At 40.6% G+C, this 20961-nt stretch overlaps 2 protein-coding genes across 5 annotated transcripts in view; one reads left to right on the top strand and one right to left on the bottom strand.

The window, feature by feature from the left end:
* Positions 1-9665, top strand: part of ELK3 (ETS transcription factor ELK3) — a 36935-nt gene extending 27270 nt beyond the window's left edge. Inside the window, exons 4-5 of the mRNA XM_064419778.1 lie at positions 4037-4159; positions 6752-9665. Of these exons, the coding sequence (XP_064275848.1) occupies positions 4037-4159; positions 6752-6850 (222 nt within the window). The 3' untranslated portion in view covers positions 6851-9665. The remainder of the gene's footprint in view (positions 1-4036; positions 4160-6751) is intronic.
* A 935-nt stretch (positions 9666-10600) lies between these two features.
* CDK17 (cyclin dependent kinase 17) overlaps positions 10601-20961 on the bottom strand; it is a 90722-nt gene continuing 80361 nt past the window's right edge. For 3 of the 4 annotated variants that reach the window (XM_064419784.1, XM_064419788.1, XM_064419785.1), the window contains 8 exons: positions 20160-20283; positions 19045-19165; positions 18539-18636; positions 18087-18192; positions 17265-17307; positions 16324-16414; positions 16023-16100; positions 12280-15600 (listed from right to left, as the gene is read on the bottom strand). In XM_064419784.1, the coding sequence (XP_064275854.1) occupies positions 15563-15600; positions 16023-16100; positions 16324-16414; positions 17265-17307; positions 18087-18192; positions 18539-18636; positions 19045-19165; positions 20160-20283 (699 nt within the window). In that variant the 3' untranslated portion in view covers positions 12280-15562. Of the gene's footprint in view, positions 10785-12279; positions 15601-16022; positions 16101-16323; positions 16415-17264; positions 17308-18086; positions 18193-18538; positions 18637-19044; positions 19166-20159; positions 20284-20961 lie in introns of those variants that run through there. The other variant, XM_064419787.1, reaches the window with a different exon arrangement.

Genomic DNA, 20961 nt, shown 5'->3' on the forward strand with positions numbered 1-20961 from the left:
ATACTGGCATTGAATGTAGCAAACTGGACAGTAAATAAACGAGGACAAAGGTGTGTTGCAAGCCCTCTCTCACTTCAGACTGCCTAGAAGACCCACGGTATCCAGAATCCCATCACCTCTTCCCTGCTGGAAGGTGTTGGAGGTGTTAGATGTGGGCAGCACTGTGTGCCTGCACAGCACAAGGGCCTGGCAGAAGGGAGTGTTGGCAAGTGCTCTCAGCCAGCCCAGCACTTGCTCTCCTGAGTTTGTCAGCTGGCTGCAGAGTGGGTTTGTGCAGCTCAGGCATACCTGTAAGCTACCAAGATACAAAGCTGTGTCACCAAGAAGAGCAGTTTGTGGGCTGACACCTGCCATGTTTGACATCATAAAGCCTTTAAGTGAAGTTATGTTGGCAGGAAGAAGTGTGGCAAACCAAACCTGAGATGCATTGACAAACTTACAACCTCTAACTGTGGTATAACCACAGTATTTTTTTCGTAGAGAGCAAATCTGACAATATCAGATGCCAACCGGACACAAAGACAATGTGAGTTATTTCAAACCCACTTTAATCTGCTGCTGTCCCCAAACCACAGGATGAACAGAGATTTGTTTCCTGGTTTTGTAATTATTTCTTTGTATATTTAACTTTCCCATGCACCTATGAACTGGTGTACCTACTGCCCTGAAAGATGTAGAAAGGAATTATGCTGAGGATTGTGGCACTGCTTTAACAGGAGGGATAGCTAAGGCTGTGATGAGTGTTACCCAACTTAAAGTAATCACAAATCTTTTTTACAGGTTGTCCTATCACAGAAGAGGCATATGGCATCTGTGTAGGGTAGTTCCCAGGTCTAATTATTGAAACTCTTGGCTATACAGCAACACAGCTTTTATCCTCTCCTTTAGCATTCTTTTTCTAGTGTGGATAAGAAGCACCCTGCATCCTAAACACTCATCCTAGTGGATATAAAATGAAAACTATATAGCAGCTCTATTCAGATAACTGTAATATCACAATGCAGAATAGCTAAAGCCATAATTTAGACAGGAAATCTGCTGTTCATCCCGTTATCCAAGGAAGAACGTGCATCATATCTCAAATGTTCTCTGATTTACCAGATCCCAGTGTGAAACACCTGCTGCCAGGGGCAGGTGCAGAACAGGATGTCTGCTCCAGGAGTGATGTATGTTCTGAGAAGGTCCTGCTGCCTCAGAGGATATTTCAAATGGCTTTCCACTGTGCCTGCTGGTCATGAGCAATACCCTCGGGTGGAATGCTGTGAAAGGGCACTTGATACACACAATCAATATTAGAACAGAAATGCATGTGTGACAGCACTTGTGTGCTTTCTAACAGCTAGAAGTGACAAGATTGTACTTACACACATTGTCACAGAAGTCAGGAGCCATAAGCATCATTGCTTAACATAAACCTCTCTGTGCAATGAATTATTTCTATTTAAACTGTTCCTGTGCTTAGATTACAATGATGTTTCACAAGTAGGAACTTCCCAATGGGTTCCACATCTAATACCAGATGCATGGCTGCAAGTGGGCAGAAAATGAAGTGACACATCAATTTCTGTGTGTAATTTAGGGATAGCCTCCCCTGTGGTAGTGTTTACACTCAGGTTTCCTCTGGTGGTTTTGATACTTGGCTCATGGCAATACTGAGAACAAGCCTGGGATGCCCTGTGCTCTTTTTGCATTAAATATTAAACAGATTTGGAGGCTTCATTTGGCTGGCTCTTGGTTCTGGCAGAACTTGTAGACATTAGTGCTCTGCTCTGCTTTTGCTTAGCACTGTTTTAGGCATGTTAGCGTGCTTCCAGAGATGAATGGAGGGCAGTCAGTTTTTCAGGTGTCTCTGAGGACTTGCTTTGGCTGCATCTAGGTAGGAATAAACATCTCCAAGTCTTCCTCATTATTTTCAGAAGACCCCCTCAAGAACTGCACTTGGAGTTCTGGATAACTGCAGCTTCTTAAAGAAAACATAAAGAATGGAGGTTAACCACGGGAGTTCTTGGTACAGTTGCCACAGTACCTGTGTCCTTAGTTGAATGTTGTTGGGTCTAGCTACTTATGTCTTTGGTTTTAAGGTTAGTAGGCTCTTCTGTAAGTAGATCTGAGTATTTATCCTGACCTAATTCAGTGTGTTGTCAGTCTCCTAAATCTCCACCAGTATCCGCCTGCCAGTGCAGCATCAGCTTGAAATGTGGCACAGGAAAGAGGCTCTTGCTGCTGATTTCCTTCCCCATGAAAGCACCATGCCCCTGGGAAGAGAGTAAAGGACTCTTGACAAGTGCTCGCTTGTCAAGTGGTTTTTTGACAAGAGCTGTCACTTGATGAGATCAAGACTGACATATTCTCCTTGCCAGGCATCCACCCACTCTTTGCCCCTTCTGTTGGCCTGCAGATATATCCCAACCCTGACTGGTACTCCTGTGACCAGCTGATTTACTGCATCACCACCTTTTGCTTTCCCAGTGATATCACAGGTTTATTACTCCTTGGGACAAACATGGTTTCTTCCATGGGGTTTGGTGTTTTTGATCCCCCTTCTTCAGCACAGTGAAGGTGGCAGGGTCTTTTCCCTGCACATTTCTCCACGAACCCCACTTCATCTGAGATTCCTTAGCAAAACCATTCAAGAGCAGCCAAGGTCTTTGTATTAAAGAGCCTTTCAGAATCACCAGGATAACTGTTTGCTGCTCCTTGTCTTCCCCATCTTTTCTGCTGGTGCCAAACGAGCAGTTTGCCCTGCTGTGAGCTGCAGTGCAGTCCTGTCACAGCAGGTCTGTGTTCCCGTGCCCTGAGCCCCAAACACCGCAGCCATGGCTCGGCAGAGGAGTCTGACACTCCAAATGCACGGGAGCCTGTGTGAGCCTGCTGCCTGCAGGCTCTGCCAGAGAGCAGAGGTGATGGGCCCTGGTGTCAGCAGCTGCTGAGGGACACCCCCGGCTGCAATTGCCCTGCGTGGGAGTTTGTATTTCTGGCCTGCTGGGGAGCACCAGAATACATGACCTGCTGGTTACTACAGGGAGATGCAGGTACTCTCTGTCTTCTGTCTTCTCTTTACATATTTTAAAATCAGGACAAAAGGATGCCCCGGTTCAGCAGAGCACTGAGACAGCAAAGCACATGCTTGCTTGCTAAGTGTGTACTCAAATTCCATTAAGTGCTTTGCTAAATAGGACTGATTTTGATAATTGGCATCAAGATTACTGGCAAGATTAACTCATTATGCCAAATACTTTTTTCAAAAGTGTCACATGTTCTTTTTTTGGCATGATAAAAGATATTCTGGATACAGAGTAATTCACATAATTCTTCATTTGAATGAAGATTTGCATGTGCTCTAACGCTACCTCCCCTCTAATTGTGCTTTAAGAATGCTGCAGGCAATCCCAGCAATTCTTGTGCCTCGTGGCACTGAGAGGAGGCACCTCTGAGCTGGGAAAAGCCTTGGATTCTAAGTTCTTGCCATTTTGGTTCTTCTCAAACAATTAGCTGTGCTCTCTGCTGTCCCCCTGGGCACCAGCCCATACACCTGACTCTCTCCCTGTTGAACCCTCTTCCATTGCAAAGAAGTGCCATCAGGGGAGTGAATGTCAAAGGCCAGCAGTGACTCTTTCAGCTCCACACATAATTGTAGTAAGGTTTCAAAAGCTGCAGTCAGGTCAAGGAACTGCTGCCCTTCAAAAGGTAAAAACTGATTCTGAAGGAGACTAGGTGGGGTTGGCAGGCACTGGGGCACACATGGTACTATTCTCTGTGTCACATAGTTGCATGAGTGTGGTTCAAATAAACAATAACTGTGCATCTCATTAAGCAGACAGAAAATAAATGAATTTGCATATGAAGGGATACAAAATGTGCAGATATCCAGAGACAGGATGCAGGGCTGGATGGGCAGCTGCTGCTGACCACGCTGTGTGTCTGCATTCACTGGAAAATACAGCCAGTAGCTGCTGTGTAAGGCTTTAGGGGTGGTGAGTGCTGCATGGAGCTGTAACTCTGAGCTGTGCATCATGGAGTGTTTTTTGTCTTGCAGACCCCCAATGGATTATTGCTGACCCCCAGCCCGCTGCTGTCCAGCATTCACTTCTGGAGCAGCCTCAGTCCTGTTACTCCTCTGAGTCCTGCCAGGCTGCAGGGACCAAACAGTCTGTTCCAGGTAGGTCTTCCTGCACAGGTTTCATTGCTAAATGCACACATATGGAAGAGACATTGTGGGAACATCTCTTCACATCAATCTGAGCTTTTCAAACAGATCAAGAAAATACAGGCATTAACAGGCACTTCTACAGAGGCCCTACTTACTTGTACCCTCTTCCAATTCTTGGCAGCACAGTCAGAACCTACAGGGCAGTGTCTGCTGCAGAAAGCACACGTACATTTCCTTCACACGTGTGAAGGAAAGAGAAATAAATGCTGGACCCTGGAAAAAGCAGGTAACAGAGCGCAGAGCTGCAGGATGACAGTGCAGACCAGTCAGTGACCTGCCAGGAGAGGGCTGAAACACGGACTCTGGGAAAACCAAGACAGTTTGGTTCTCACCCAGTGAGGTGGGTGTAGGTTTATCCTTTGTCCTAATGAGCTACTTCTCACTCAGAAAGACAAGGCTCTCTGAACCTGAAGGCTCTATTTCCAGTTCTCCTGCCAATTACCCATGTGTCCTCAACCAAGGACACACCTCTTGCCATGTGTAACAGCAGAAAGGCAGCATTGTGCCCACTCTCTCCTGAGTATTGGCAGAGTAAAATTCTTAAAGTTTTACAGAGATGTGGTAAATACAAAAGTTATTAAATAACCCACAATGGCCACAGCACACAGCTGCAGCATTTGCCTGAGGCTCAGGAAGAAGACAGTGGGTATTTGCAGCTCCAGCTGTAGCTGCTACAGAACAGCTGATTCATTAAGTCACAGAAGAAATTATGTTGCTCTGCTGATTGGCAAGGAACCCAGTGGCCATCTGCACAGCTGAAGGTGCAAGGACACCCCTGGAATGGACACCCCTGGAATGAACACCCTGACAGCTGTGGAGGGCCAGCACTAAGAGAGGAGAAGGCTGCTGCTAGACAGGGACCCTGTATTAGTCTCTGAACATTCAGGAAGGCTGAGTGCCCAAATCCAGAGCTGGGCTTCAGCTCAAGTAGTGGCTCAGGTACTGGGATAGTCTTTCTACCTCCAGCTGCACATGGAGCTCAGGGCTCCTTATTTGTGTTTTCGAGAAACTCATTAATCCCTACTGGACCTTAGTCTTGCACGCGTGGTTAGAAACATGCAGACATTTCACCTGAGAAGTGCCTGTGCCGAGACCTGGAATGAGCTTGACACGTTGGCCATTCCCTGGGGGAACTGAAAGAGAGGAGTGGCCTTGGCTTTCCCTGCTGAGAGACCCAAAGGGCCTTATAAATGATGCTTGGTTCAAGCAAAGGCCATGATGACATGTTGTAGAGCACAAAGCCTTGTTCTAACAGAAACAGGAAACGAAAACCACAGCTGAATTCCATCCAAGCCCACCTAGAACTGATGGGTCAGCCAGTGTAGGCGTCAGGGTAAAGCTCTCCTCAGGCTGCCTGCACAGGCCAGCCCACGCTCCATGCATACCCAGGGAAGAGCTTGTAATCAGGTTCTGCGATTTAATGAATCTTGGCAGAAGTGATGGAAGCCTTTCCTGAGGTTTGGTGTGGTTAAAGCAGAGGCATCAGCCAGTTTGGGCCACGCCAGGAGCATGGTGCCCTGCAGCGCCGCGCTGCTTGGCCTGGCTTTACGCGGGGTGGTGGAAGACAGGTATCACCAACTACCATCTGAGTGGAAGAGGAAACTTGTTAGGAGCACGTCATTATATGCATGTGGAGGGTGTGGTTACACCACAGCTGGCTGTCCAAGGACTGATCTGATAAGGGGTAAAAATACACCAGATGCTTGAAGTTGTTCAGCTCTGTCTTCCTCAAGCCAACAGAAACCCAGCACAGCTCATGGAGCTGGGCCTCGAGGCCAGATCAGTATCTACCACTGGGATAATTCCTGCCTCATGCTGCAGCAAGTTTATTCCACCTACTTGCTTTACTTTTTGTCAGGTCAGATGTTAAGAACTAGTCAATACCCACCCTGCAGGCAAGGTGCAGTCACGATGCCGTCATGAACTAGGACTGTACGGCTTCTGTAGTGGATCAGTTTTTTGCACAGCACTTCTGAAGCAGCAGGTGACAATAAGTGACTACACATTCTGCTTTGCATGCTGAATGGTGTAGTTAGTTTGTAGTTTCTGAGTGAATACAGAAACTGTAATTACTTGAGAGTAATTTCCCCCAAGCTTTGTATCCCAGTTGTACTTTTTCTGCCCTAAAACTACATCTGAACTTTCACTTTTGCCAAACTTCTGCATAAAAAAAAGACAAAAACGATGTATTGCAATTAATAATGTGTAGACTGAAAAAATATTTTTGGAAACAGAATGGATGGCAAAGATTGTTATGTAGTGTTTACTTTTCCAGGGTGATGATAAATGTATTGTGTGAACTTTTATATAAAAAATAGCCATTACCAGATTTTTATATCCTCATGCACTTACAAATTATTCAGGTTTTGTCCTCTATCTTGCATTCCTAACGGCTGATGCAGGCATTTGGTAGATGTCTTACTGTATAGACATCACAACTCTTGAAACCATCTGGAGCCAGTTGCTAATGCTAAAGCCATGTGCTTCTTGGGCTGAATGTTTTGAGATGAACAGTAATTTCTACCTTTTGGCCTCTTACAGTTTCCTACTCTGCTAAATGGTCACATACCAGTGCCACTCCCCAGTCTGGACAGATCCTCTTCACCAATACTGCTTTCTCCAAATGCTCAGAAATCCTGATGATGCCTCATCACACCAAGGATGTATTGGTGGATTTAACACTTCATTCCTATGGGCTAGTTTTTCCTGTGTCATGAGAAGGACATTGTGAAACCCTTTATTACTTTGGTTTGCACTTTTCATTACATGGATAATCTACTTTTATTATGTTAGCATTTTTCAACAGTGTTTATATATAAAAGTATATATAAATCTGTTATGCATTAAATGAATTATAATTTTTTTATATCATAGCTCTCAAGTGTTGAACACTTCTGTTGTTGATGAAGTACTTTTCTTAATGGATTGCAACAATGTATCTATTAGGGATGTGAAGCTTCTTTTTAATCCCTTTTTCTGCATATTATGCATTGCGCTTGTGTAAACTATAACCGGCTGTGCCTTCTTTTGCATAAAGTCATGTAAATGATTTATATATTTTCTAGTATTAAGATAAAAAGTTGAAAGAAAAAACTAGTATTGAACAGCCCTAAGGTAGTATTTCAGTATTTTCTCCACAGATAGGCCATATGATGCAGTGTATTAATGTAACTTTATATTAAGTGCTTTCAAATTGTATAAAAATAGCCTTATAATTTTCCTTTGCTGAAGTGGAAAACATAATCCTTGTTACAGCCAGGAGATGTAGTTCAGAGTAACAAAGCCACAGTTACACTTTTATGCCCAAGTTCTTCTGTCAAGTTGCAACAAGGATGAACTGGGCTGTGTATGTTCATGAGATGTTTCCAGCATTTGAGAGTACTTCTGTAGAAAAGGAGACATTGCTCAGAATTTATTTGGCCTATACTTCTTATGAACTGCCAACATTATGTCTGGAAAGGGCGCAGGTAATCTTTGTCCTCCCAAGGAACGAGGATCATTCCCGATAATTTCCAGGTGCTTTGTTCAGCTGTGCCAAGTGCCTTCTACTACTTCCCTGGAAAGACTATTGTAGCTACTTAAGCTCTGAAGGTCACATTTCCCCTTCCCCCAAAGCTGGAAAAGTTACAGATCTGTAAATTGATGCCTGGTGCTTGCAAAGAGGCAGAGACTCTGCATGTGGGATGTTTATGTATAAACAGCTGAATTCTGGATGAAAAAACAGCACTGTGTTACTATATACTTGCAACTTGAATTTACTGGGTATGTCCTCTACCTTGAGGGGATGGTTTAGCCATCTAAATGTCAGGTTAGGATTAGGCCAGACTCCCTGGCACCACAGACTCTAATCCTGGCAGGGCTGATGCAAATGTTCAGTTTCCTGATGTGGCTAAATTGGCTTGAATGCAGCTTTACTGTGTCGGTTTTTCAGATGAGACCTTAAAAGCCAACCCCAAATCCGATCCCTGTTTGTGACAGGTCATTCAAACCTCAACTTCGCTTTCTGGCCAAGCAGCTGGCCACGGTCTGTTCTTTTTGAAATGTATGCAGTGAGTTGTCTGCTGATTTTCTGCTTGGATGCATTTCAGTGATGATGTGTGTAGTTATTTGTAAAGTGCTTTTGGATCCTTCAACCTTAAAGGTGCTAAATAAACATTTTATTAATGCAGTTCTGATGCTGAAAAGCCATTTTTGGGGCAGAGGTTGTTGACAAAAGACAGCAGGAATTTTCCTCAGGCTCCTGGGTTGCACAACCAAAAACTACTCAACAGTTCCACTTGCAGTGATAAAAACCTGCTGTATCTGTGTAGGTACCAGCTGATAAAGACAGCAACTGAATGCCAGACATGAGGAGAACAAATGAAGCACTTGGGACATCATTTGCTCGACTCAGCGTTTCAAGAGCTCAAGATGTGCCACCCCACGGAGTCAAAGAGAAAAGATGAACCTACGCTAAATTTATGAGTGAATGCAAATTTTACACACAGTAAAATCAAAATAGGTTGGAACAAAGGGCAGCGTGTAACTGATGGGATTGACGAGGTTAGTGGAGATAAATCACAAGGGCTTGCAGACTGAACATTTCTCTTCCAATGCCTTCCTCCCAGGTACACGGAATATTTTTCAATAAGTTACAGAGAGGCAATTATTTCACATAGAGAGCTGACTCCTGCTTCATTTTTAAAAACCCATGACTATCTACATACACCTGTAAGGCATGAACAGCAGCATAGAGACTTGTCTTGTACGTGCCTCTGTGGCTGATGGGAGAACCCGACACTGAGATGGTGTTTCTCACTATGAGTTTAAAAAGATGAAAACATACTAATATGGAACATTACACTGCAAAAAAACAGTGGCCATGAGAGAAGGGAGTATGTGACAGAGAAGAGATTCTTAGAAGTACCCAGACTCCCATGATTTTAATACTTCCAAGGTTTTACTAAGACAGATCTTTTTCTTCTCAAAAGGCTCAACACACCCACAGCTTCCCTCCCACCCTCCAGCCCTTAAATGATTTTGGACTTTTTTTAAAGATAGCAGAAAACAACAATTCTGGGATAAAATCCTATTTGAAGAAACTACTGGAAAGGATCTGAGAGAATCCTATAAAACAATGGAAGACAGAAAGTGGGAAGAAGTGCTGTCTCCTCATCTTTGAGAGAATAAAAATAGCAAGAGAACACATCTTCTGCTAGTTGTCTTTTCAGCTGAAATAAATAGGCTGTCAAAATTTGCCTTCTAAATCCGATATAATAATGTGGAACAAAAATTTTTGCTATTGGGAGGTATTTATACAAATACAGTCCAGCCTCTCAAGTCTAACACTTATATGAAACACTTGACTGTTATGCCTTATGCTTTGAAGAAAACACTCTATTGGTAATCTACTGAATTTTATTAACAGGTATCTTTTTAACTGTAGAGAAAAATCAAATAAATGTTTTTAAATAAATACTGTGGCAGTGTCAATATTTCTGTGGCAGGAGAGCTCCAAGCCAGCAATCCTGGGCAACAAAATGGGAGTTACTGTCTTTTCAATATTCTTGGTAGTAATTGCAATTTGGTCATACTTGGGGGATTTATTACAAGATTTGCAGTTCATTTGTGCTTCAGCAATACACAAGAAGTTCCCAGTTACTGTACAGGCCGGGTGCACAATTAGGGTTATGTTTGGCTTACCTGCACCTTGTTTCTTCAGGAAAGCAAGTATCCTCCAGAAGGGCCTCTGCTACAGGGCAGCTTTGCCCAGAGCTTGTGCACACCTTTGGCTCTGGCACAGGTAAGTAGCTTCAGTTCTAAAGAAAACTTCCAAGGTGGAGAAAACAGTGATAGGTGATAAACTGTAGCAAAAGACGTGACACACATCCATGATGTCAAGAAAGAATGATTTGTTTTGTCTGACTAAAACTGGTCTCATCAGACAGGCTCATTACCCATCTGGAAACACCTACCAAAGAAGTGAAGAACTGTCAGTAAGGTTTCTGTTTAAAGGGAATGTGGTCCTTTCCAACAAGACTACAGGGTTAATTTTAACAGAACAACCCTCTGCATAAAAAAGCTCTGTGATCTCGTGCCTATGGGAAACATCTTCAGAAGCCATCATGACACCCAAATGAATTGAGAAAAGGCACAGTAAGTACAGGTAGTCTTTTATGTAAGGGCATTTCTATTCCCTTCTGATCTTCAGGCTGTCTGTATATCCTGTAGGATAAACAAACACAGGCCTCAGATTTAAGCATAACCCTCCAAAGTCATCATAAAACTACAACTTTTAAAATCCGTTTTAGCCCCAAACTGTAACTGCTCTTACCAATTAATGTGTGAGCGCTTGGCACAGATGGAGTACAAACCTATTTCTTGAGGGCAAAGAGACTGACAGCACGAATGAGAAGCAGTATGAATTTATTTAAATGAAAGAAGCAGAATGAACCTCAAGCAAGGACTCTGGAGCAATCAGCATCATGGCCTGCCTTGGGTAGGGGCTGGTATTTGAAGAAAGCATCCTAGGAGAGAGGATTCTAGGATGTGCTGGAGTTCTTTTGTGAAAGATTCCCATCAGTTCACATTCACTCTGCAAGAAGCGCAAATGCATAAATGTAAACTTAATTATTCCTAACATGGCTCCAGGCCAGCTACCCCCTCCTGCAAATCAAATAACAAGACAGCGAAGAAAGGAAAAACGTCTTTGAAAAAACAAGCTGAGGGTGTGAAAGAGGAGGGGCGGGTGACAGCGCTGACACTACCATGCAAGGCTTGGAGGGAGGTGCTCTAGAGGAGCACATTGGAGAAGAGACAGGGAAGAGCATTTTCCCTGGTTTGCAATCCACAGCCATGGTAATTCCATCAGCAGAAAGATCCCACTGCAACAAATGAAGGAACTTCACAGCTCTCTGGGGAAAAATGTATTTCAAGGCAGGCATCTGAGCCAAGTGAGACTCATATTTCATTAGGAGGACCATGAAAGTGATGTGCTCAGGCAGGCCTGCTTCTTGAGTGAGCTTGAAGGATGCAGCCAGCACAAGAAATTAAGCAGTTCTTTACCGCAGTAGTATGTGTGTATGTGTGCATTCAGTTTAAGTTTGCTCTAAAGTTACAGAACATACAGTTAAGGGATTTTAGAAACATGCAAAAATAATTGGAAATTGTGCATGTTTTCAGCTGACCTCAATTTTACTCAGTTAGTTAGACAGGGACCGCTCAGTGGAAGTCACATATAATAGATTAAAAAAACCAATCTAGAATATATGAACTCTAATCCCAATTCTGAAAACAGGTTCCCACTATGGCCGAGAATGGGACTATGATTTTTGTGCAGCTGAACTCCATAGATGAAAGAAGGTGCATGGCAGAAATTTCAAAGCCCTTGTACCTGCTTGGATTTTATACTTTTCATGAATGTTCCTACTGCTACATACTTCCTTTATGTTTCATAATTGTACTTGCTACCTTGCCAGTCTCCTAAACTGGTATGACATGGATACTGGTAACATAGCTGGATGTGCACAAAGGCCAAATGAGAGCATTAAATCTTTAACAGCCCAATCTCTGAAAATATAAAAACCCCCAAACTGCATAAAGTAAGCATTCAAGTTCCTTCCCAAAATTAAGGCACTTCACAGAGATGTTACATTTTTTTTAAGCCACAATTTCTGAAGGTAAATAAGGTACTGAAATTTGCTAACAAGGTGCATGAATTACTTCAACTCTGCTCATGAGACAAAATGATCATGGCACAGGCAAGTAAGTTCTGATTTCTCTTCAGTGTCATCATGTATTGTAGCTCTGTATTTCCATACCCTGATTTGTTCGTATTTCTTTAAAGTCTGACCTTAATTCTGAGTATTTCCTGGGTTTATGATACTTAGCCTGTGGATATTTACAACATACCTTTCATATATTTTGTCCTCAACAACAGAATGTATTCTTAACCTTAATTCCATTTTAACATTGTAGAACAGAAACAATGTACCTTTATTACACTGCAAAACTCACACACAACCAACCAGCAAGCAGCCCAAAAACTGCTACCTTGCAGTTTTTCAAATGATTTGCAAATACAAAGTATGTTGATTCTTTAATAATTGTTTATTTTAACTTTTATTGCCCAATTCAGGGATACACTCTGGCTACTTAATGCTGTGGTAAAGCAGCACAAAAATAACACAGCCATGTTGAGAAGCACGTTCCACTAGAGCATTGCTGAGCTGTTGGTTTGCCCCTTCCATCTCCCACCCTTCCTGTCCATCCCCATCCTCCACCCACCCTCTCTCCCCTTCAACCTTCACCCGCACGTGAATGCAAGCACATCACCAGCACCTGCCTCTGGCCTGGCTTCCAGCCCACCTGACTCTGACACACACCCACACCTTGCCAGCCCTACCCTGGGCTAGGTGGGACACACCAGTTATCTCCTAAAAATAACTACCTAAATCAGCCACGACATGCAGGCCATTTCTCATTAACTCATCACTCATCGTCAAGCAAAGGTGGTCACCCCAAACGCTGAAAGTCATCCATTGTTAGTGACTCTCTGCTTGGTTTTTGACACTCTTGAGGTCTTGTCCCAAAAAGGCCAACACTCCTACAGTTTCTGGGGACAGTGAAACCAAGTCCGTAGTACCTGACTCTGCCAGGCAGGAGGCAGAGCACAGAATTCCATAGAAAGAATGTCAGAGATGCCCAGCAACCTCAGACTAGCTGACTACTGCCCCAAATGGGCAACTGCCACAGAACTGTCTCTGCTGATGCATGAATTTCAGTAACAGACAATTTTAAAAAGCCCCAAACTGGCTTGACAACAGATGCCAAGTTTCTTAAATATGTTCTTTAAAGCTACCTCCTAATGAAAAACACAGATTCACTTGTAGGTCCTTAGAAAAAATTCTTTATAAACAGACTGCTTTAATTTTATGGAAGATCTTTTCATCTGTAACAAAAAAGCTGAATTCCTACTTAAAATGGAACATCCTTTTGTTAGCTGCATCTGATCCCTTTCTAAGTTTATTAATGCACTTCATTTTACCAGATAAACCTTTAAGTCCTTTACTCATTAGTGTCACATTATTACTCGTTCTTTTATGACCTATGAAGTACTACTGTTCTAGAAATGCTAAATCCCACATTTATCCATAGTGAACATTTAGTCTATCTTCACTACTTCTGTAAAAAAAGATGTTTTTCTGACACTTCTTTCTTCAACACTGTCACATCTACAACGTATTTCCTACAAAGTTCATCGGTATAAAATCTAGATCAGATCCATAGCAACTATAAAAAAATATATAACAACTATTTCAGGACAAGGTTTTCCATCAGCGCCAGCGGTGCCTCTGCCACGCCCGTAGTGCTCACACTGGGATCAGGGGAGCCCCGCGCGCGTCCGAGCCTCACGCTGCGCTCCCGGGCCGTGTGACACGCAGGGCTGGCTCACCAGCAGTGAGACTGGACCACGCTACTCAAAGGTCCTGAGCAGCCTCGGCCACGGATGAGCCACGGCACTGCCACTGCCACTGCACCAAAGGAACCAAAGGAGCAGCCAGAGGTGACCCTGAGGGCTCGCACAACGCACGGACCTCGCTAAATGCTGCCAACAATGCCCCAAGAACCGCAAGTTCGCTTAGTCTGTATTTTTAACAACACAGGGCTTTTGTTATTATAAATTTCAAAACAAAACCAAAGAATTCCACATAATATTTATACTTTCAAAAGTACAATATTAATACAGGTCGGTCAGTTAGAAATAACAGCAGTTTGTTAGGTCTACAAGATTTAACGTAAAACCGGTTTACAAATGCTGAAAAGCAGTAGTGGTCCAATAGTCACCGTTACACATGAATTTCTCTCTTCCAGAAAATAAAATTAAAAAAAAAAATCCCAATTCAAATTTACTAGTATCAATGAAATATTAATAAAACACCCCCAAACATGCCACAATCACTATTCACAAATAAAGTTAAAATGAAATATACAAAAATTCACTTAATACTGTTAAATAACAATAAACTACAAGATTTCCTGAACAGAAATGGTAGGACCCCTGAACGTTTTACAGTGAATGTCAGGAAAAATTAAGTTACCTATGACTATTTTCATGATATACCAGCCAAAGATTTACATGACCATTTCAAAATATACCAATAAAGATTTACAGTCTCTTTAAGATGCACTAAACAAATAGGTTCATAAAGGTGAACACAAATGCTTAAAAATACTGTAACCATCACCAAAGGTGTACTTATGATACTCACTGAGATGCATAAGCATAGTAGTAATATGTTTACTATCTCTGGAAAACAGGTAACATCTAAGATCTGAAAAACTCTCTAAGTTCCCATTGTAAAAGCTCTGTAGCATAGTGAGTTCTTCTCAAGTACAAACTTGCATCTTTCCAGTTGATTTCAAGTGAATAATGCATAAATGGGAGAGGAACAAAGTGGGAAAAGTGTGACATTATTCCCATATTTATGTAATTAGTTGTCCTGTTCCTCTGTAATGAAAAGTAAGCCAGGGTCCAACATATATGAATTGTCCTTTTACTATTTGTATTTCTAAGTTAAAAAGAAGGTACAAAAGTTATTGTTTCTGCAGGCCCCATATGCACAACAATGTGCAAATATGTTATGCTGGAGTAAGCCTGACAAAACGTCCAGCCTCCATGCTCTAATTTATCAATAGCTAACATAGGATCTGAGAGCAAATCAAAGTTACTTTTCACTTGTTTGAATCAACCTTCACACTATGTGCTTTTCAAAAACATAATATGCATTATAATTTTTCAACTATTTCAACACATACTTCCAATGTTAAATAAGGAATTAAGTGCCAAGAACTTAGAGCATTAAAGATGGCTCACCTATAGCCAAGCAAAGCTATGTTTACATTCCAGGAAACACTGCAGTTTAAGAAGTACAAAAAAACCCCGCAGCAGTAGAACATTTTATCAAGAGAAACAGCTGCATTCACATATTATAAAGCCATTGCAACTTCTTCAGGCATGGAACTGTTGTGTTAACTATACAGACAGTAGTTATTTAGCAGCAATGATTCCGCAATAAATAATGCACTGTGTTTCTCAGTCCTGCACAAAAATTGCAGCTACAGTTACATCAACAGCTGTAACCTACTGGCTCTAGTGGCAGAGGAGACCTTAAAACCAACTGTACAAAAAATTGTCACACTGTGACAACAAATATAAAAACATAATTTGCAGGTTGGAAATAAAAAGACTCCACTGTTAAGAGGACAGTGTAGACAAACTGCGATTCCAAGTCCACCAACAGAAAGCACTGCCTTTGGATCCGAGTCCTTGATCGACAGGATAGGCTTGGGCTTGACTCTGCACTGCCCCCTTTAGAAAAGCATGCTCTGCCTTCTGTTCTTCCCATGTCCTGCAACACAACACGGACCATGGTAAGAAACGGAAGCATTTGCACAATGGAGCATTAAGTCATTATCCACATCTTCATCCTTCTTCAAGGCAACACCCCTTGTGCTTCAATCAGCATCAGCATCTTTCTTTCAACTGCACTCACTGCACTGGTTTTTCACTTGGCCCCCTCTAACCCCCATACAGTACTGGTCTGAAACTCCAAAATGTTCTCACCTTCAGAGTCTCTGCCCATCCCAAGTAAAAATCACATCTTTCTGTGCACTTAGCTTATGTGTCTCTACAGGAATCTTAGTAAATAATCTGGATTTTATTTTTTCAGTATATTCACACAAATCAATTTAACAAAGCATTTTTCAATTCCAAATGCCTCTTGCACAGAATTCTTTTAGCAAGCATGAGAAAATATCAAGCTTTCCATACCGGGCTCTGGGTAAGTGGAATTTCGAAAGCCAGGGTCTTTTTGCAATTGAATCTCTTTTAGACTGAATATTGAAACACCTGGAATGCAAGAAAGAAATTAATTCATATACAAATGTAAAACTATTGACCAAAATTATATTCTTAATTATATAGTTTAGATTAAAAAAAATCCCAATTCTCAAATATTTAAGCCACTAGATATCAGACTTCTTTAATACATTAGAGGGCTTTTCCTTTCACAATGTACTTAGCTTTAATGCACTATCTGAACAATGCTCTCCTACTTTACTGCTCCTCTTACTTTCAGGCAGAGTGTGTATTCTTGTTCCGAGACTTCTGAAGTACGCATGTTTCATGGCCTCTTCTGCTGAAATTCTCTTCTTTGATTCATACTGTAATAGAGTGTTGGTTTCCATTAAAAATCTCTTTGCATCAAGTGATTTCATAAAAGGGAGAAAGAGTTCTATCTCCCAACATTTCCCATCATTCACTAGGACAATTTTTTTCATTACTTTCATTTCACACATGACTTTATAATGGTTTATCAAAATCAGTACTGTCAACACATAACAAGATTGCTAAAACAGTAAAAATAACTTCTGAAATTGGATACAGGTCAAAACTACACCTAATCTTTATTTATGAATGGTACAATGGATTAGGCACCTCCTGCTTGGCATCTGTGCAATTCTAGGCATGGTTGTAGATGTTTAAAAAGCTGCACACAAATAAGTTACAGTGCTGCATCTACTCAGAGATGCAGGACTTGGCATCTTGCTTCCAGCTCATTTTTAATACAGATTTAAAGATTAAACCTACATACCATTTCAGCTTTTGAATACAGTTGCAGATCAAGGCGCAATATTACACCTTACTAACTCCTTCTCTAGTACCAAGCTCAGTTAATCATTAAAGAAATTTAGCATTTGTATTTAAAAGTTCTTGTTTAATACCATATTTCACAAGAGATTTAGTTTTTTCAGGGCTAACATAGAATAATTCTATTTTTATAAAAGGTAGTAAGAGAATAATATCAGTTCTGGGGGAAAAAACCAGCAAACATCAGTTTTTTAATTCTCACACTACAGACTTCTTCTCACACCTGTCATCCACTACAGACTTAGCTACACATTCCACTTTGAGACAGAACTAAATACTTTGGTTTCTAATACGTTTTGTATGTAATATATTACAACTCAAAACTTGTGCTTTTATGAAGCAAAGCCACAAAACACATCTTACTTGAAGGAACTTCGCTATCAATTCAATTCCTTCCGTGTCTAGCCTAAAAATAAAGACATTTTTAAAGTTAAAACAGTTATTGAATTGTATTTATGAAAGTACAACCACAGAGGAACTGACTTAATTAAATTATATCAAATATGAAAATTGTATCTAAACACAGAAATGCTTTCACCTAAACATTAACTCATGATAATGTGAATACATATGAGTCCTAACATCTCAGAACAAGACAATTTGGAAAACACTGGGGACACACAAATCCTTAGTTTGGATTGTCATTTACTAGATTGACCTGGATCATTTATTTGAATATTTTAAATTACTTAAGATTAATACTACTCATTTACTAGAGGGATACAACTTTAGATCTTCTTCAAAGTAAACAATGAATGTCTTTGTTATTAAGTTCATTTATAATAACTGCACAGACCCTTCATCTTCCTCATTATGGTTTTAAAACGATTACAAGAAACTGCTCAAGGAAACCATTTTAACAAATGGCCTGAATTTAATATATAACCATAAGAGAATTTGTGTTCTTCAGGAAATGCTGTGTGAATTCTCCAGCTATGGAGACTGGTGATTAATCGGAGTTTATCGTTCCACAGGTCATTAAGGAGCTGTGGTACCTAGAATGATATTAGAGGAAGTAATCACAAAGTACTAGGTTCTGCTTTCCATTATCATCTGCCCACACTAACACAAATGATGAATAGTTTTACACCATTCAGTGGCAGATTGCACTCAGAAATGCATTCCCACTTAGGAATATGCAAAGCCACAGGGATGCATATGTTCTATTAATAAAACACAAAGTACCTTGGTGCATGGTTGATGAGAGGTTGTGGTTTATACTTAGGAAAGTTGTAGTTTCTAAATTCATCACTGGAAGAAATGCCTGGCCATGTTTCCTGACATGGAGTTCCTGCATTTAGAAACAGTAACCAATTCAACTTCAAAAATGTAAACAAACAACTCTGACATAAAAAAGCATTTAATCCTGTAATTTAAAGGAGAAAGGGGAAAAAACATTCAATATGCCTATGTTGTGCAACCTCAGCCGTACAGTCAGCTGAATAATTTCTTATCACCGTGATTACAATGCAATATATACTACTGCTCTGAGATAAAGATCCAAAGTTCTCGTACAAATACGGTGTGTTAACATTAACATTATTGAAAGTATCCTACTACTGCTCTGAGATAAAGAGCCAAAGTTCTCATACAAATACGGTGCGTTAACATTAACATTACTAAAAGTATCCATTTACCAAGAAGTCTGAAAATTAAGTGCAGTTCATCTTCAACAGTTGAACCAGGAAAAAGAGGTCTTCCTGACGCCATTTCAAAAAATATGCATCCGACACCCCTTTATAAAGACAGAGAAAAAGATAAAGCAGAAATAATCTTTTAATTTCAGCTTGTAAAGGCTTCTGGGATTATTTTTCAATTAAAACAAATTATTGGTTGTTAGCCACACACTACTATTAAAGTATTTAGAAATATTTGTATTAACAGAAGAGCTGTCAAAGACTAAATAAAACCCGTGTCATAGCTATATTATATCCTCTTCCTTCAGAAGTTGAGTTAATCAATTTTGTTAAAGTTCATGGTAAAATACCATGTTACCCTGTCATTAGGAGAAGACGACTTGCTTTTTTCCCTAAATACAACAATTCAAAGACTGCGTATTTGAATGTTACTATTTAACAGCAAAGCTGACATTTTTTCAGCTTGACTCAGAACAAAAATTTGAGTTAGATAAAGCTATACAAACCACATGTCAATTTGAGTTGAATACTCTGAAGATCCAAGGAGAACATCAGGTGGTCTGTACCATAATGTGACAACTTCATTGGAATAAGTCTTTGTAGGAACAGACTTCGCTCTTGCCAATCCTTGATAAAAAGGGAAATGAAGAGTCACGTACAGCTTGCTGAAATCCTTTTTGTATGAAATTGACAAACTATTTTTAGGACCTTATTATACTTGCTAAATACCATCATTATTATACTTGCCATCTCTTAATGTTATTTAATGCCCTAATAAAGAGATTTCTATTGCCTTTTAGTATTTATGGCAATCTCATGGTCAGCATTTTTAAGCAGAGAAGAAAGGTAAACAGATCAAAACCTGGACTAATCCTATAAATTTCATTAAATAGCATTAGACTGATATATGACACCTCCCTGTTGTGAAAACCTTCTGCATTGTTTCTGGAGAATTACATTGCAAAAGGCAGAAGGCAACAAACATTAACCAAATGGTGGAAACAGGCCAAACCAATGTTGCATCAGCAGGGGTTTTTCATCCTAACATCGTCAATTTGTCAGCAATATCTTCAATAAAATTCAGGTCTATCATGTCAGATGCAATTTTCTGAGCAACTTTCATTCACACAGAAGGGATAAAATCAGAGGCACAGAGCACAACTTTCAAAGGATCTTCCAGACACAGAAGGTAACAGGAAAATGTGGATGCCCCACTCTACTGTAAATCCCAAGGCATTTGGTGTATCAATGATAGTGCAACACCTGACAATTTAGCACACGAACAAACCCTTCCTTCCTCTCTCCTGGCATGGTCACCCTGCTTTAGAGTGACTGTGGAGTGTTAGGAGAAGCAACATGAACTCCACCTTAAGGATCCGACTAGCTATCAATTTCACAGGAAGCTGTAAGACTACTTCCAAATTGCAAGTGGAGTGACAGTGTTACCTACAGAGGGATTACACTGATTGCTTATGCTCTGTAAAAGGCTGACTTTCATTTTCCATTTGAGAACACCCAAATTCATTACAGACCCAATGCACTCATTTCTACTTTTAAGGAAAAATTATTTTCCTTTGCTGAGAGAAAAAAATAGTTATCACAGAGTAATTTCAGGCCATACCAAAGTCTGCAAGCTTCAGTTCTCCTTTCTCATTAATTAGTAGATTTTGTGGCTTCAAATCTCGATGTAGCACCTTTCTCCTATGACAGTATGCCAAACCACGAAGAATCTGATATAAAAATAGCTACAAAAGACAACATTTATATAAATTAGACAAAAAATTGTAATCTACACATTGCATGACTAGTTGGGCAATGAAGAGTTATGTACTGTAAGCAGGACAAAATGACTTCTCTAAAAAGTGAGTTACTTTCCTTATGAGAAAATTCTGGACATCATCATAATTGTTCTAAGATTTAAAATCATTTTATGCCTTAACATCATATTTTACAACAAAGACTTTCAGAGTAATTTGTTCTGTTTAACTGAAGAGAAACACAGGGCTGTTTATTTTTAAAGAGCATTTACCACTGCCCTTCCCCACACTAATGTCTTTAAAGATAACTGTCTCTGACTATATACTCCAGTTGCCTTTGGCCACAGAGCCCCTTCTGGAAATGCAGCTCAGCAGCATTTCCATCCAACTGTGCTGAACTACGTAAAGAATGTCTTGGCACGCTACTGGAAAAATACAAGCTTAGAGAAGATAGAGAAATGGGTAAATGAGGATTATTAAAGCAGCCCAACTGCCTCTGGTATTTATATTCATCCCCTCACCTTGACACACAGAGGTTTATTTTAATCCTCTGGAATAGCAAGCCAAGCAAACAACTTCAGTCATGCATATCAATGGTGCACATATATAGATATAAAATTAGTGTTGGGCAAAGAAAGGCTTAGCAGTGGGCAGCCAAGCAAGTTT

Source organism: Passer domesticus, chromosome 5, assembly GCF_036417665.1.
Source record: "Passer domesticus isolate bPasDom1 chromosome 5, bPasDom1.hap1, whole genome shotgun sequence".
Lineage (NCBI taxonomy): Eukaryota > Metazoa > Chordata > Aves > Passeriformes > Passeridae > Passer > Passer domesticus.